This window comes from Corvus brachyrhynchos, unplaced genomic scaffold (genome assembly GCF_000691975.1).
Source record: "Corvus brachyrhynchos isolate BGI_N302 unplaced genomic scaffold, ASM69197v1 scaffold43, whole genome shotgun sequence".
In the NCBI taxonomy this organism is placed as follows: domain Eukaryota; kingdom Metazoa; phylum Chordata; class Aves; order Passeriformes; family Corvidae; genus Corvus; species Corvus brachyrhynchos.
This window is the reverse complement of record NW_008237353.1, coordinates 122,930-139,431: the sequence shown is the minus strand read 5'-3', so window position 1 is coordinate 139,431 and position 16,502 is coordinate 122,930. Positions and strand designations below refer to the sequence as shown.

The 16,502-nt window shown below is 37.7% G+C and overlaps 2 protein-coding genes across 7 annotated transcripts in view; one reads left to right on the top strand and one right to left on the bottom strand.

Annotated features, from left to right (window-relative positions):
* The window catches only part of MAK (male germ cell associated kinase), a 30,939-nt gene extending 16,804 nt beyond the window's left edge, over positions 1–14,135 (top strand). For 3 of the 6 annotated variants that reach the window (XM_017730641.1, XM_017730639.1, XM_017730640.1), the window contains 8 exons: positions 1,291–1,605; positions 2,638–2,828; positions 3,361–3,494; positions 4,711–4,785; positions 5,449–5,580; positions 7,451–7,525; positions 9,062–9,190; positions 11,393–14,135. In XM_017730641.1, the coding sequence (XP_017586130.1) occupies positions 1,291–1,605; positions 2,638–2,828; positions 3,361–3,494; positions 4,711–4,785; positions 5,449–5,580; positions 7,451–7,525; positions 9,062–9,190; positions 11,393–11,547 (1,206 nt within the window). In that variant the 3' untranslated portion in view covers positions 11,548–14,135. The remainder of the gene's footprint in view (positions 1–1,290; positions 1,606–2,637; positions 2,829–3,360; positions 3,495–4,710; positions 4,786–5,448; positions 5,581–7,450; positions 7,526–9,061; positions 9,191–11,392) is intronic. The other 3 variants (XM_017730644.1, XM_017730642.1, XM_008630875.2) reach the window with 3 other exon arrangements.
* Positions 14,136–16,004: 1,869 nt separating this feature from the next.
* Positions 16,005–16,502, bottom strand: part of LOC103613173 (transmembrane protein 14C) — a 2,756-nt gene continuing 2,258 nt past the window's right edge. The window contains exons 3-4 of the mRNA XM_017730629.1: positions 16,329–16,413; positions 16,005–16,119 (exon numbers count right to left, since the gene is read on the bottom strand). Coding sequence (XP_017586118.1) covers positions 16,050–16,119; positions 16,329–16,413 — 155 coding nt within the window. The 3' untranslated portion in view covers positions 16,005–16,049. The remainder of the gene's footprint in view (positions 16,120–16,328; positions 16,414–16,502) is intronic.

Below are 16,502 nucleotides of genomic sequence, written 5' to 3'. Positions count from 1 at the left end.
CAATAGGCCACAAAGGTCACAATTTTTCTCCGAGTTAATTTTCAAAAAACATATTTCAAGGACTGAAGATGGTTACATTCTGTGTGGGTTTTTTTTATTATTCATACCTAATGTAATCCTATTTAGAAGGTATAAAAGAGGATACAATTGGGAAAGAAAGGACATATTGCAAGTTATTCTAGGTGGATGTAATGGAAGTGATTCAGAAACATTTAGCAGATGGTACCAAACAGAGCAACCATTTCTCTCCTCTTTATAAAGCATGTCTATTGTACAGTGATGGACATCTGTCTGTAGTCCAGTACTATGTACCTCTACACAAAATACTGTATGGTGCTTTACAAAACAAATAACTAGCTTTTAACCAAGTGAGTAATTGAGGAAGCAGCTGCAGCAGTTGTGTAATCCACAGTCAGATGGAAGAGTTTAATGCATATACATGGCAATGTGTTCAAAGGCAGCGATTCTTGAGTGCAGCTGAGGCAAAACATGTCTTTGAGAACTAACAAAGAGTGGGATCCTACCCAGAAGGATTAGCAGAGTGTGTTGTTTTGATATAGGAGGAGATGAGTTACTAAGGTGTGTCCATGCTCTACATCTAGCAGAGGATATGGAAAGGTCAGAGGAAAAGGATCAAATAAACATCTGCCTTAAGACAGACACTGTATTTTCTTAATAAACACTATGAAGGCACAGCAAGCACAATGTATTTTAAAGAAAAGCAAAAGCAGGTGATAAGAAAAATGGGGGAGAAACCTTGCTCATTAACATCCTCTAATTGTAGAACCCAGACATGGCAATCATCTCACTTCTGGTGTTTTTGATGTTGTTGGTTTTGTTCTGGTTTTAATTAAAAACCTCAAGCCTACTCTTTGAGTTGCCAAAGCACGGTCAGCAGGGGAAACATATAATAAGGCATGTGGTCAAGATAGTGGGGACTACTTCTTTTAAAATTGAAATTTTTTACTGCATAAATATAGAATGGTGTTGGATGTATAATGCACCTCAAAACACAGACTCCACCTAGCAATAAAGAAGGGAACAAAAGGGTATGACTGCTGTCATATGTACAAATGGATCAATATTACTAAGTTCTGTGATGGGAAGAGTTTGAAATACAGAACTGCTAGTTCTCAATATAGACTTTATGTATGATCTCGTTCTGCATCCATCTTTCATTTGTGCTGAAAAGCTTGCTCAAATGTTTCAGAAACCTACTTTGATCCTTGATGAGGTTACCGAAGTCAAATTTTTGAAGTAAAGTTAGTGTGTTTATATCTTCTTCTGCAGGCTTTGAAGTACCCTTACTTTCAAGTTGGCCAAATTTTAGGACCTCCTCCACAGTATCTGGAGAAACAGACTCCTGTTAAACCGGTTCAGCCAACAGAGCCAAAGCCATCTTTACCTAAACTGGAAGCTAAGCCAGAACCTCTGTCTTCACCTGATTTATCTGACAAAACACAGCCACAGCCTCTGCCAAAGGTTAACCACCAGCCCCTCCAGCAAATTCAGTTGCCTCAGAACACAGCTAACCAGCAAGTACCAAAGCAGCAGCAGCCACAGGCACAACCACTTTTTCCAATTATCAATAAAAACTCAACGCCTGTAAGTTGTCTTCAATAACTACATAGATGGTTTTATTACAAGTTCTTTGTTTATTCAGCCAGGTGATGCCTTGAAAATTGTTATGTTTTATTAGAGGAGATACAGATAGATAACTAGGGACTAATTGAGGATGTAACTGCCTGCTTATTAAAATTTTATAGCAAGTTAGAAGAATAGATTGCTTGTAATAACATTCATTTATAATAGCCCTCACTGACATGCTTATGCAGTAATGGAGTTGAAACAGCTGTCACTTACTGACCTTTGAGAAACAATTCACAACAATACTGTCAGTACACAATAGAGAAGTGGAAAGGGAGAACTTCACTTGCCTCATGCAGGAGAATATCCAAAAATATCCCGTTTCTAACCTTGTAAGAATTTAGCAATTAAGATTTTTAGGAAGATGACTAGTAAACTTTGGTTTGTAACTTCTGTTTTGCTTTTGACTTGTACTCACTGAACTGCAGTACAAAGTATGTTAAAAATAATAGGTATTCAGAGAATACTGGAAAGCAAATGATAGTCAGATGGAAGGACAGTTTTGAAATTTAGTAATTTCATTGGAACAGAATGTTAAAGAAAAGGCCTGACCGGTTTCTTTCATTTGCTGTATTTACTTTGGGGGCACAGCAGTGTTCTGCACCACTGTGCTCTATTTCTTGACAGTTCATCTACCACTGTTTAGAGCATGAGTTCAGCAAGATGCCAGTAATAGGGGTTGAGCACTGAACTAGGTTTGCAAACAGAATGTTAACCTCACTGCTTCGGGTAGACTTGAGCAATTTAAGGATAACAGTCCAAAAGAACTACACTCCAAATACATGCTGGCATTATTATTATGTTTTGTGCTTAAAGTCATAATGAGACTATGACCAAAACAGATAGATACAACACACTGGGAAAAATTCTCTCAAAATCTGTAAGCAGTAGTCAGGAGTTATACTAGATACAAAGTATAAAATTTTAGAATTGAAGTGCTTCTTTTTATTATTATTATTTTAACTTTTTTTTTTTTTAAATTTAAAATAGAAACAAGCAGCTAGTTGCCCTCTGAATGGTGTACTAGGTCCTAAAACCTGCAGAAGACGGTGGGGTCAGACTTTGGTAAAGGCTATGGATAGCTGGGATGACTTGGATGACCCTGAATTTGGAATGTCATGTTCAAAGAAGCCTAGCATTGCACTGTCAAAAGAAAAGAAAAACAAGGAATTTCTTTTTAGGTAGGTCCTACAATTATAAAATCACAGTTTCTTTTAGTAAACAGTATCCATAAGTAGATTTATAGGTTGATTAAGACAAGTCTATAAAAATTCAAGTCACCAAAATTCTGCAAGAATGCCAAGAGTTGTATGAGCAGATCAGCTTTGGGTGTGTTGCTATAGTGGCGGTAATCTCCATACAGAATCAAGTTTATTTTCAGGTACTATATGGTTCAGGTGTTTGTTGTGTATTTAAGAACCTGTTTCACTAAAATTTGGCATACTGACATCATTTCCTTTGTGGGTTAAGTGGTACTGTGTTCTGCCATTTTGCCACATTTGCTTTAATTCCATAGTGTTGGATACATTTCTTTCTTCAAATCCCAGGTCAGGCTCTCGTGAGGTGTTATGTTTGACTGTTACTTTGTGGAAACAGACTCTACTGATAGAAGTAGGATAAGTGAAGAGCACTGTATTCTTCAGGCTAAGGTCAGCTTGTGATATTCTGGGCTGGACTTGTTGGTCACATGGTTTGAAAATTTTGATTTTTCAGTGTGCCAGAACCAAAAGCTTCATGCTGTATCCAGCCAGGAGGGGAAAACAAAACAGTTCTGATGAGAAATGATTCCGAAAGATCAAATACATCAGCAAAAGATTACTATATAAACCAATCAAGATATCTGCCTGGTAAGGTTAAAAGTCAATACATGTAGAAAATACAAGCTGTGCACAATCCACATACAGTACATTTGAGCTTTAGATTTCTCACTGGATAATTTTATTGTTCATAACATGGCTAAATTTTCAAATTTTGGACTAAATGCCTTTCCCAGAACAAACCTCATCACAACTGATGCAGCAGTTTCTGGCTATGTAAACATGGCAGGACGCCAACCAACATTGCTTGTACACCATAAAAGTTCACAGGCCCTCTTATGACCAGTAACATAAAAAATCCTCAGTAATATAAAGCCAGCATCTCTTGGGTTACTAGGAATATATCCTGATTAACCCATAAGGAGGTGTATGTGAGGACTAAAGAAATTACATATATTTTTTTCATCAGGAACCATAGTGGTAGGATTAAGAGTAATGGATTCAAATTACAAGAGGGGAAATTTAGAAAATATATACAGAAGAAATCCTTTACTATGAGAGTGGTGAGGCACTGGACAGGTTGTCCAGAGAAACTGTGGATGCCCCATCCCTGGCAGTGTTCAAGGCCAGGTTGGGTGGGGCCTTGAGCAACCCAGTCTAGTGGAAGGTGTCCCTGCCCATGGCAGGGGAGTTGGAATTAGATGATCTTTAAGGTCTCTTTCAACCCAAACCATTCTGTGATTCTATGATTTTATATCATGCATATTTACCAATTTTGCAGTGTCAGCATGTTTGGGGTTTTCTGAACATAAGTTCTGATAAACACAGTCCCCTTCCTTGTACAAAGCGTTTAGAAATATCCAGCCACTGGCATTGGTAGGAATTCCCACACTCACTTCCTTTCCTAAGGTAGTCATCTTTCTTTAGAAATAGATATCTTAGTCCAAATCTGGGTGATTTTATCAGGAAAATAACATGATATTATGTAATTACTGGGATTTAGAATGGAAAGAAGGAGAAAGCAAAAAGAATGTTTCCTTTAGTTAGTATTCTGAATATATTCTATAATCGAATTATTTTCTTGGTGTCTCATTTAGTATCTTCTATTTGTTACCATGGTGGTTTGTACAATTACAGTAATCATATAATGACTTCTGTAATCCACATGTGAGAATTTAGGTGGCTCACAAAGGAATTCCCCATTGTCGGGGAAGTTGTTTTGTTACAACATATGATTAATTTGTCAGGAATTCATTAGGGTAGTGGTGACTTCTGAATATGAAATCACTTCTTGAATGTTAAATAGGATGCCCAGAGACTCTACAGTTCAAGTCCAAAAGAAAAGAAAATTACAAAGGGCGAGGAACTTCCCTATCTAAAGGTAACACAAATGGAAGGGTCATGTGTATTTCTTACCTTTTTTTAAGCACAATTCGAATGTCTCTGTGGTTTTCAATGAGAAAGGCGTAGATGTAAAAAATAATTAATTTCGACATGTAAGGGAATAATAGGTCCAAAGAACATAGTTGTTATTTATCCCTATTACTTTAGTTCTGCACCCAGTAGATCTGGGAGGTGCTTTCATGTGTTGTAATCCCATTAACTCTTGTAATGCTTGTAACATGCTGAAGTAACAAGAACATCTTTGTCCTACTTTTTAACTTAACCCTTGAAGAAATAGTTTATTTTCAGCCTTGGGAACCCCAGGTTTTGATAGGTATTTTTAATTTGTGTGTTCCTTTTTTTACAGACGAAAATATCAATTATGAGATTATAGTTTTATAGAAACCAAGTAACTCTACTGAAACATCTTTTTAAATTCCTTTTCAAAGCATGAAGAGAATTGTTCTTAAATCAGTGTCACTGGTTTTCATGGTTCAGCTTAAAAATCTAATCAATGGACATGGTTAATTTACAGTTATGGTGTTTTACATCATAAGACAAAAAATTCAGTGTTGGTTTTCTGTTCTAGAAATGTCATTTATTGGTTGAATTATGTTTGAAATTTGGTATTTATAACATTTTCCTTTATTTGTTTTCTAAGGTGTAAACCCGAAGACTGTCTCTTTAGCAGCAGTCAATAAAGAAGGATCACACAGAACCTGGAACAACCAGTTGTTTTCTAAATCACTGGCAAATGCTGGGGGAGGATTGACTTACAGCAGAAATACTACAGGTAAAAGTGTAATTGTAAATGGTCACATTATATCTTCTTGTACTTTATTTAATTACTTTAGTTAAGGCCATCTGGTTTAACTTAAGCAGTTTAGCTTAGATTCCAGGCTCTCTTTTTTTCTTGTTCTAGTGAAAGACTCTTAAAATAACAACTTTTTCATATGTGAACTTACGTATTTTGCTTTCAAAACATTAGGAAGGTGCAGACCAACCCCCACCTATAAAGTTCTGTCAAGATAAATTTTGTATATAATCCACTGAGACCATTATTTTACTATATTTAAGCAAGTAGTTTCACCTCATTACTACCTGCTCCCTGTGCCATGGAACACTATCAAACAGCAGTGTCACCCATGAAAACAAAGTGGTGGGTGATGTACTCATGTAATAGAAGTGCTGCCTAATATTTTAGACATGTCTTTTATCAATTTTGGCCTTGTCCTAAAGCCTTTGCTGCAAGAAAAGTCTCCTTATTTCCAGGAAAGAACTTTCAGTGAGACTATATTTTGTGAAGAACACTATTATCAGCATCTTATAGAGTGAGTGCCAACACTAGTTAAACACTTCATCTAAGATTTCACTGAGGAAAGCATCAGACTCCGGACTGAAATCTGTCTGTTCACCACCAAGCCCTGTACTTCAGGTACACTGTCCCTGTTACAGGAGGTTACCTTGTTAACAACTCTGCAGCCATTGTCCAGCTAGCACGAGTCACTCTCCAACACTTACTTGCCAATAAACCTCCCAGCTTTACATGCTTGTACAGCAAGAACTTCAGAAGGTTTGCTTACATGCAGATGCTGCACCCCTTTTTAACAGAACTTTAGTAGCCATTCTGCAGTGTCAACAAACCTGATTTTCCCCTCTGAAGGTCAGGTGAGCTGAAGTTGTTCATCTGAATTAACGTGCAAGATTTTAGAAAGTGGAAAAATAACAGCACCTACCAGAATTTTTTGTGGAATAGAAGAGGTTTTTTAAAGCTGTCATCATGTGTATCATTTTTGTTTTCTGAAATAGAGCATCCATCTGCCTCAGAAGTAATTTATTGATAAATAAGCTTGCAAGGGAATCAGGCACAGAAAGGCAAACATCTGCTTCCAAATGTTTTCACTGATAGTCTAGACATCTACTTACTGAACTGCACTAAAGATAAAATTAAGATGAATACTAATGGTAGAAATCCTGCATTTGTCTTACTACCAAGAATTTAGAGAAACAAAGCACTAAAACTGATTAATTTTTATATTTGAAAATACTTGGCATTATTTCTATCAGTATCTTAAATTGCATGTGATGTTTTATATACTGGGGAGACAGCAACATTTAAGACAGACACACATGAAACCAGGATAGATGGATCATGGAAATACAATACATGTAATTTATAACTTTTCTCTTTTCATATTGAAAATCTGAAAGTTGACACTGCTGTGTTTAAATAACTATGTATAGTTTATTTAAGTGGGTTTTGGTTTTTTTCCATCAGCCACAATATTGCTCTCAGGCAAAATAAGATAAGAGCAAATAGCTACAAGTGCTTTATTTATGAAGGATTGTAAGTTTATGATCAGTCAACTTTGCAGATATGACCAAGTCCTTGAAATTGTAAATGGAGTGTGATTGCATTGTTGGTAAGTCATATTGGTAGTCCATAATTAGAATGGACTTTGTAGAGTAACTTTTTGGAGTAACATTTCCTGCTTAAGAAAACAAGAATAAGACATTGTAGTTACTAATGTGTCAAATATTCATTCTTGCTTGCTTATTTTCCCTCCTCATTTCTTTTGCATCACCTAGATTGGTTCTTCATACCCTTTTTCTAAAGGTCTGTCCTTCCATCTTTTTCTTCCTTTAATTTTCCTTGTCTACAGATGAGAACTTAATTATACCTATTGAAAACCTATCATGCAAAGAAAGGTTGAACGAAAAATTAGAGGATCCAAAAGGTAATTTATAGCAGTTACAGCCTGGTTCTTTGTACATTTCCTACTTAAGTTTTACAGTTTCTTGTAAAAAAATCACACTTATAATGCAAGTTCCTGATGATTGTATATTTCCATTTTCAGTTGCAATCTTTTTTGTCAAACCTTGCTCTCTTCATTATGGCTTCTTCGGGATTCTTGGAACTTACTGTGCTTTAAAAGGCAGATAATACTTTAGTAGCCTAATTATAATCCACAGCAGGTCACTGGATAATGGTGAAGAAGTGATCCTAATGCAGCACGTGCATCTCCCCTCAGGGATGAATTGTTCACGACAGTACTCAGGACTTGCACCATTTCCTACATTTGGATTCCCTACTTGTTACACTGATCTTACAGTGCTGTGGTTGCACAGGTTTTGGTGGAGTTACCTTACAGTAAAAGGGAGGAACCTCAGGATTCCAGGCAGTCTAGTTTGTGCCTTATAGTTCCACTGCTCTGAGCTCTGACATTATCACACAGGTCTGGGAATGTTGGTGTGAAGAGGAATATTATGGTATTGCAAAAAGATTTAGGAGACAGAAAAACTGGGAAAGCAGATACTCTGTTTTTCTGCAACTACCACTTGAAGGTGTGATGAATATGCTCACACTTGATAAAGGTCAAAATAAACTACTGTGTATAACCTTCTACTTCACAAATTTAATACTACTGAGCACAGAACCATACCACTACAGAAAAGCATTTCTCTCTGGACATTGTGCCAGCATAGTTGTAACACTGTCCCAAATGATGACAGACTTTAAGAAGGTAAGAAATTTTCTTGGACTAGGGAGTGTAAGTATTGTAACAGATCACTCTTCCACTGGACCCTAATTTCAGTACTAATTTCTTGTGTACATGCACAATGTACTTCCAAATTAGGATGGTTATGTCAACCTTCTCAGGCTCGTGCTGCTTTAAAGAAAGATCTGGACCAAAACTAGGCACAAACAGAATTATAACCAGGGTTAAAGAGAGAGGATAATTGGGTCTGACTTTTATAACAGGCCTTCAACTGTGGGAACTGTCAAAGTCAACTTCAAGTGGTGCACCACTTTCCACAAGAGAAGTTGGGTTCCATTCTTTCAGATAGATTTAGGCCAAACATGTTGAGCATAAGAGTAGTACTGAGCACTAGTTAAACTAGCTTCCAGTAAAGCAAGTAGATGTAAACAAAAGGTAAGATCCTACATTCCTCTGCAACTCAGTGTAAACCCTTCTATGTGGTCTTAAGTTTAAAGGAAGTACTAATAAAACGTTCACCCTGCTCTTTGTCTTTATTCCTGATGAATTTTTGTCTCCTAAGTGCTGGAAAGGGTCCAACTAATATACAAAGCAAAGAATGAATTCAATGAAAGAATGTTTTTAAAGAGACGAGCACTAGGGAGTTTTTAAAGAACGCTCATACCTGGTACTCTTGTATTTGTGGTACGGCAAATATAATTTGAAGTGACTATAAAAAGTAGGCAAAGTTTTCTGAATGCAGCTGAAAATTCTAAAATTCTGTAATGTCAACAGGAAATCCTGGCTTTGTAAGTAGTGGTGCTTACAACCCATTGGGACTGTACACCTCTTCCTTCCATAAAAAAGAAGTTGGATCAGCTGGACAAAGGATACAGCTAGCACCTCTTGGTGCACCTGTATCAGGTAAGAAATATTCTTTTACTACTCATAACCAAGACAAAGAGAAATACTCATTTTCCATGCTTCCTAAGAGGAGATGTATTAGCCCTTGGTAAGGTTTTCCTCGAGTTTTGTAAATAAAATTTTAGGGCATAAATTCTTAATATAAGCGAGCTGCATGTAGGTGTCTAGAGGCTGTCCTGATAGTTAGAGAAACTACTGCTACTAACATTTGTTAGATAAACGAGAAAATAATTACAAAAGGTGTAAAGAAGATTTGGACCATTCCTTGAACTACAGTTCATTAGTGGTGATGGGCTAAGCAGAACTGTAAAATCATGTAACTCCACAACTGTGTAGTAAATGGTCGTGTAGTTGGGACTCCATTCATCTGATTCACTGCTGAAACACAACTGCAAGAGTTGGTTTGTCACAATGCATGGATCAAGAAGTTCATAGGAGGACAAAATCTGCAACTCTCTCTAGACTGCTGTGAATAGTGCAAAAAAAAAAAAAGGAATCACATGTGGCGTTCCAAAGGGAAATAAATTTACTGTTAATCTGTAATTACAAATTGAATATATGTAGCAGAAGTCAGAAGGCTGGCAGATGGAGGTCAATTAAACTCTTCCATGTTCCGGAGAAGAACAAGAATCTTATTGCTCAAACCACTCATATTTAGCTTAAAGTTTTCAGACTTGTATGGGAAGAGAGATAAGGACAAAGCAAATGGCAGGTTTTATCTCCTAGATGTCAGTATTTGAACATTAACATTTTTGGTGACCCTTTGCTTTATATTATCGAAAATGTAATAAGTTATGCTCTCAATTGTTTTTGCTCTCTTTATTTTTTCTGTTAAGTTTTTTAATGCCATAATTTAAATAATTTAATGTAGTATAAAGATCAATTTTTCTGAGGAAAATGCCAGGAAAAGTGACATTTATTGCCAAGATAGTGTAGGCTAGAATCATACTTGCTGATGAAAGATAGGGAATGCCAGCGTAAAATAAAGAGGTGGAGACCTGACCCCAAATTTCAGCTCATTGGTGTTCCCCCTTTTTAAATGTCTTGATCCTCACCTGTTCCTTAACAGGTTCAATCCACTGTTGAAAAACAGTACCAAAAAATAGGTGGTTTTCTCTAAGGATCAGAATGATACCTAGGCACCAAAAAAACCATTCAATTTAAATGTTAAATTTTGTTTTAAAGAGTATCAGTACATAAGACTAAACTACAAAAGTAGGAATAGAAGGGACAGGATCTGCCTTAGGAATGCTAAGGAAACAAGGAGTATAGCAGGAGTCTGGATAAAAGAGGTCCCAGCTGGCTGATTTTAAAGGCTTGGGAAAATGGCTGAATTGGTCATGAACATGATGAAATGTCAGCCCTCGCAGCAGAGCAATTACTTTAACCACATGAAACTTGAGGAAGTAGCAACTACGTGAAATGTCAAAAGGGGAAATCTGAATAGGAAGACCAGGAATACAGTAGTGCACTACTGCTAGTGCCTGAGATCAGGTGGGTGCCAACATTAAGAGAGAAAGAAAGCCTTCAGACTTGGAATAATTCCTATTAAATCAATGGAGAAATGGGAAATGGAGCAAAGACGACTTGCCACCAAGTACACCAGGAGTTCTGAGCTAAGCAAGAAGGGAATAAAAGGCATAAAATCTCAAAAGGAACAAGAGGGTCCCCAGAAGCTGTCCTTCAGGCTAAGCTGTCTGAATCTTAATAAATTTATCAATGTTATAATGACATGCTTTTAAAAATATTTAAGATAGAGGAAAGAACACTTTCATTCTGTAGCAGTGTTGTAATAAGAGATACAGAGTTGTTGGCATTTGCATCAGCTTTTCCACTGAATTTCATTCTCAGTGTTTTCTTGAGGGATTGCTGCAAAACAACTATTCAGTAGGTGAGAATAATACACACAAACTATAGGAAAAAATGATCTTATCTCAAAACAAGCATAGACAGCATGCTCTCAGGCACATGGTGTGATCCTTGGGGTTGTCCTGTGTGCAGCCAGGAACTGGACTCTTTGATCCTTGTGGGTCCCTTCCAACTCAGGATGTTTTATGACATTCAGGAGACCAAAGCATCCTCAAGGATCCTACATTAGCATCCTTGAGGACCATAAGGCATCTGTGAGCTCTCATTCTTTTCTCTGTAGAGGAGTAAAATACCTTTTAGTCATAACTAATTCTGAGTTCTTATTCCTTTCAGATTATTCCTGGAAAACCAAAGCTGCTCGTCCTCCACTACCAGGTCCTACTTTCAATTCAGCAGCAAAAAACATGAGTATCTTAACTCAGCCCCCAACAATTCAGCGAGTACATGGGGGAACAGACTGGGTGGCCAAATATGGAGGGAACAGATAAAAAATGCCATCCTATGTGGATATTACGTGCTCTGTGTTCAGTTCTCCCGCACTTGGAAACCTGAAAAGCCTATTTTCTCCAGCTTTTCCTAAGACTATGCAATATAGTTCTATTACCTGTATAGTACATGTAATACCATGTAAAATACTGGCTGTAAAGTAGGATGCAGGGAAGTATTGTACAACATATATTGCCAAAACTGAGAAGTAGATTTCACCTGACATTTTTCTATATATAGATCTTCTGTTCTCGTACTCTTTAGAACAACTCTTAGGGTTGTTCATCCAGTGCAACATCTGCTGCTGGTATGTGCTTGAAGCACACGAGCAGCACGAAGAAGGGCTGAAGCAGAGCAGCACCAGGCTTCCAGGTGTTAGGCTGGTTCCTTAGATGGAAGATGAGAGTGAAAGCACGGATCTGGCTTTGTGAAGAACATCAGTCTTCAAGAACATCCTCTGCAAGGATTTCAGAATTCACTTGTAAAACAGTAACTCAGGGTCTGTAAGGTGCAAATATTCATGTAGCAATGAGAACTGAAACCCTTGTAGCAGGACATAGGCAATCCACTGATAGATACTACACAAGGAAGGTCTAAAAATTTGGCTGATATAGGGCTGTTGAATGATATAGCAACACTGAAAAATAGCTAAACAAGTACTGAATACGACTTACCAAGCTGTGACGTGAGGCCTAACAATTAAATTTTGCTGTTTTAATTACCTTATTGCCATTTTTGGCCAAAGATCTGTAGAGATTTATCTCTGTGCTGTCAAGGGAGTGTCACAGTGATCTTTTAAGGAGCCTAAATCACTACAGTCTGTCAGTCATTTTAAGGGTGAATTAGCCAAAAAGGCCTAAATTATCACTAAACTCTTGTTCCTACCTGTCTTTATTGGGTGATAAACTAAACTACAAAGTTTGAATAAGCTACATGAGGAAGGATATTGGTCTGTTCTTCAAAGACATTGCTTTCTGGTTTAGATCTTAAAGGCCAACTTAGGTACCTGAAAACACACACAAAACTTCAATAATTCAGTAGGTCACTGTTTATGTGCTCATTCAGTACTTTCCCCAGCTTTTATGCTAACTTTTATAATAATATTGCCCAAAGGACTTTGCAATGTACAGTACATTGTTTATTAGGATGTTGAACTGGACTACTTCAATTAACAACTGCATTTAGAATAAATGCTTTAGACTTAATAGTGACATCAAACTTGCCATTTCAAAGTACAAACTGAGTATATTCTTCAAAGATGTAAAGTTGTTAATGATGACTTCAAGCATTGTAAAAAAAGAAATTTATTTGTATGGCTTTTAGAAATGGATATTAAAATTTAAATTCCTGTTGTTGACCCAATGTGTCATAATATATGGGTTATGTTAACTTCCTGGAAAGCAATTTAATCTAAAACAGTTGTACCAAAAAGTCAAATATTTTTTAATGAAAATTGCACCTAAAGAAAACACCAGTTGTTTTTAATACTGTAGGATATATAATGTAATACTATGCAGGGATCGGGCTGTCTGGTTAGTAATGCACTAGAAAGTTTAATTCAATTGCCATTGGTGTAGGATTAAGTATTTGTCATTCCCTTAGTTCTAAGAGATGTCCCCATGCTACTTAAATGCATCTTAATTTAACTGTAGAACATATCTGTAACTTGCTATGGCAATGAAGGACACCTTCAGACTATTTGTAACAGGCATAAATGCTATGATTTTGTAATTAAAAAACAAGATAAATTAATCACTCATCTCTAGTACAAGATGCCAATGGCAATTAAAAATCACAGCCTGGTCAAGGAATTAACTAATAAAATGTTCATAGCTCACGTGTCTGTGAGTCACCTTAGAGCAGAAAAGCAAACAGATACTATTTATGGCACTAAATGCGGTTAGAAGAAACGTGCTGTCCTTGTCGTGTGCTAATGAACCTTGAAAGGGCTTTCACACAACCCTATCAGTCTTTACTTGTCCACAAACAAAGCACAACAAGTGTTCAGTGATTCTTGTTGCAAACAGCAAGAAAAGGCTAACAGCCTTTGTACAGTCATTTAACTCTGATTCACTGGTACACATTGGACTGCTAGTACAGAAATGCTTAAAAAATTTAGTATATGCTGATACTTTTTACCCCTTTGAAACTTTATGTAAGGCTAAGATTTTTCTCTTGTCCCTTTGCCTGTGTTACTGCTGTATCTCTTGAGCATGAGAGTTCTACCACAAGTTCTAAATTACGTCTACCAGCAGTCTCAGTTCAAGCTATTGCTTTTCAAAGCTCGTGGAACAGCAGCCATCGTTCACACTTTGGTCTAAAAGTTTAAAAGCTTACCAGTCCAGTTTTCTGCTTTCTATTGTCTTTATTCTGTTAAAGACAACTGCAATTCAAATTCACAAGTTATCTGATTTGAGACCAGGATTATACAATTAGAGAACTGCTGGGTTGAGGCTGTTCTCAGCTTACTGTAGGAGATGCCATTTATGTTTGCATCCCACTTCTACAGAACAAAACTGCTTCAAGAGCAGTATGAAGAGGCAAAAAAAACCCCATAAAGCAGTTTAAATAAAAGTGTCTTAAATGCTAATGTCTGGCTTACTAACTTTCTCACATTAGAACCAAGACATGGGGACACCTGCCCACCAATGCTGCGTCCTGAGCTGGGATTAGGCACTTAAAAGGGTGACATGTAACAAACCATCTTCTGTCTTGCACACCCCTTATTTCTATGCACGGTGGTAGGAGGGAAATGTAAATACAGGTGAACACCTGAAGCTGAACTCTGCAGGCTGATTAATAAGGGCTCTAAGAAGGTGCTCTGAGCAGTTTTTCCTCCAGGTCTGTCTGTGCTCAAGTCAGCTCTGACCCAAGTTGTCTGGCCTGGGACCGGGCTGCTGGGACCCTTGCTGGAGCTGCACGCGTTCCTGGCCACATCCCTGCAGATCTGGAACCCAGTCTGATTGACCTGGCATCCTGGCTTGACTTCAGCCCTGCCTCATCCCTGTGACTTGCCTGGCAAACCACTGCCCTGCTGGCAGAGCTTGGCTATGGCCACTGTGCCTCCTGCTCAGGCAGCACAAGGTCACTTGTGCCTGTTTTGCTGCGACAAGGGAGGAGGGAAGGAAAACGACAGGATGTGACCCTCCTGCCAAGGTACTACCCTGATACTCAGAGAATTCTGAGCAACTCCAGACTCTCACCAATCTAATGGACCAGCCCTGTTGCTTCCATCTCTCTCAGTGCCAGGCACCAAAGAAAAAAGGTTGAAGAAATCGAAGCTTGGGATCTGTGCAAAAAGGGATGTAAGTTAAATGAGACCAGAAAAGGGATACATTACCATCCATGTGTATCTTCCAGGATATTTCTCTACGGAAGGTTTATATTTAGAATGATTTCAGGCATTAAGGGAATCAACTGAGGACAAAGACTGATCAAATAAGCCCTTTGGTCTTTAAATAAACTTTCATACAGCGTTTTCTGAATCTAAAATAGATTACTCCCTCAGGGAAAAAAGAAAAAATAACTAACTAAAAATCTTTAATATAATACTTGTCTGAATAGGTGGTCTGCATGCTTTTGCTCTCTCCACCTCCCTTCCAGTTCAGATTTTTATATTTACAAGCTACTAGATTCAGGGATAGAATAGATTATTTATACAATTCATGCTTGCCGCAGGAAAGGCACCAAACTGTATCAATCCAGGTGAACAATCAGAGACAAAAAAAGTTGTGTAGAACACAAAAGTTTTCAATAATAATTTTTTAGTTTATTTAAAGTAACATTTTAATAAAGCTGTACCTACAATTCAGCATTACCTAATAAAGTGTATTTTTGATTTATGAGTAGTAACCTGTAAAATCACAGTGAGTGACACAGAGCTGAGTGCTGTTGCTGACAAGTGACCACAAGGCATGGGTGTGCATTTATTGCACAACAGCAGAGCCTCGACTCGCTCCGTGGCTGTGTTTTGTGGGACCAGGCTCTAACACGCAGTGCTGGGAAAACAAACTCCCTGACTGACAAACACTGTGAACAGATAAACTGATATGGGAAGGGAGATGAAACAGAATGAGCATGTTTATTGTATTAATTACTAGTGACAAATCAGCTGCTCTTCTCCCCTGGTTTTAGAGGTATACATGATTTTAGAAGGATGAGTCAGGATGTGCGTTTAAGCTTCAATCCTACAACTGTCTGAATGCAAGGGCCAGGAGGTCTTTGCCTACACTAAGTTGCAGGACCAGAAGCTAAACTAATGCTATACTCATATTTTCTTGCTTGCTTTCAGTGCAGAAAATGTTAAGACAAATACCATTTTGGAAGACATGACAAGGGCTCTCTATGTGGGTCCTTTAAAAACACAACCCACGTGCATTAGGATATGAAAAACACAATGCACAGGTAGCAGTGCCTTTTCCACTTCTGTGCAGCACATTTAGGCAGTTGCATTTTTGGGCTTCTCAATCACGTATCTTCAAGTCACTTAATGTAGATTTATGGCTTAAGAGGTTTTTCCATCATCTGCAATCCAAGCCGTCCAACCATCAGTAAACTGTGGAACAGAATAGTTGCTATAAAAAGAGGGAGGTGGAGGCAAAAATCTCATAAAGAACAAGAAGGGAGAAAACATTGACATAATTTCATTTAGCTGAACACCACCAGAAGATTGCATTTTTCACAGAATTTACCATGTAACATTTTTAAAACAACATAATCCACAGACGAGTTAAATAAAATGTTCATTCAATAACACAGACAAGGACAAAGGACAGGTGGTTACCTGGCACCGGCAATTATCCCGGGCATTGCCTTTTTGGAGTTGTAGAATCTCATTCCCATAACAGTAGACAAGGTGCCAGATGCCACTGTTGAAAAGAAGCCCAGTCAGAACCATTTGACACAGAAATGCCAGTGCAGCACTGCTACCAAACAGAGCTACACGTACACACAGGAA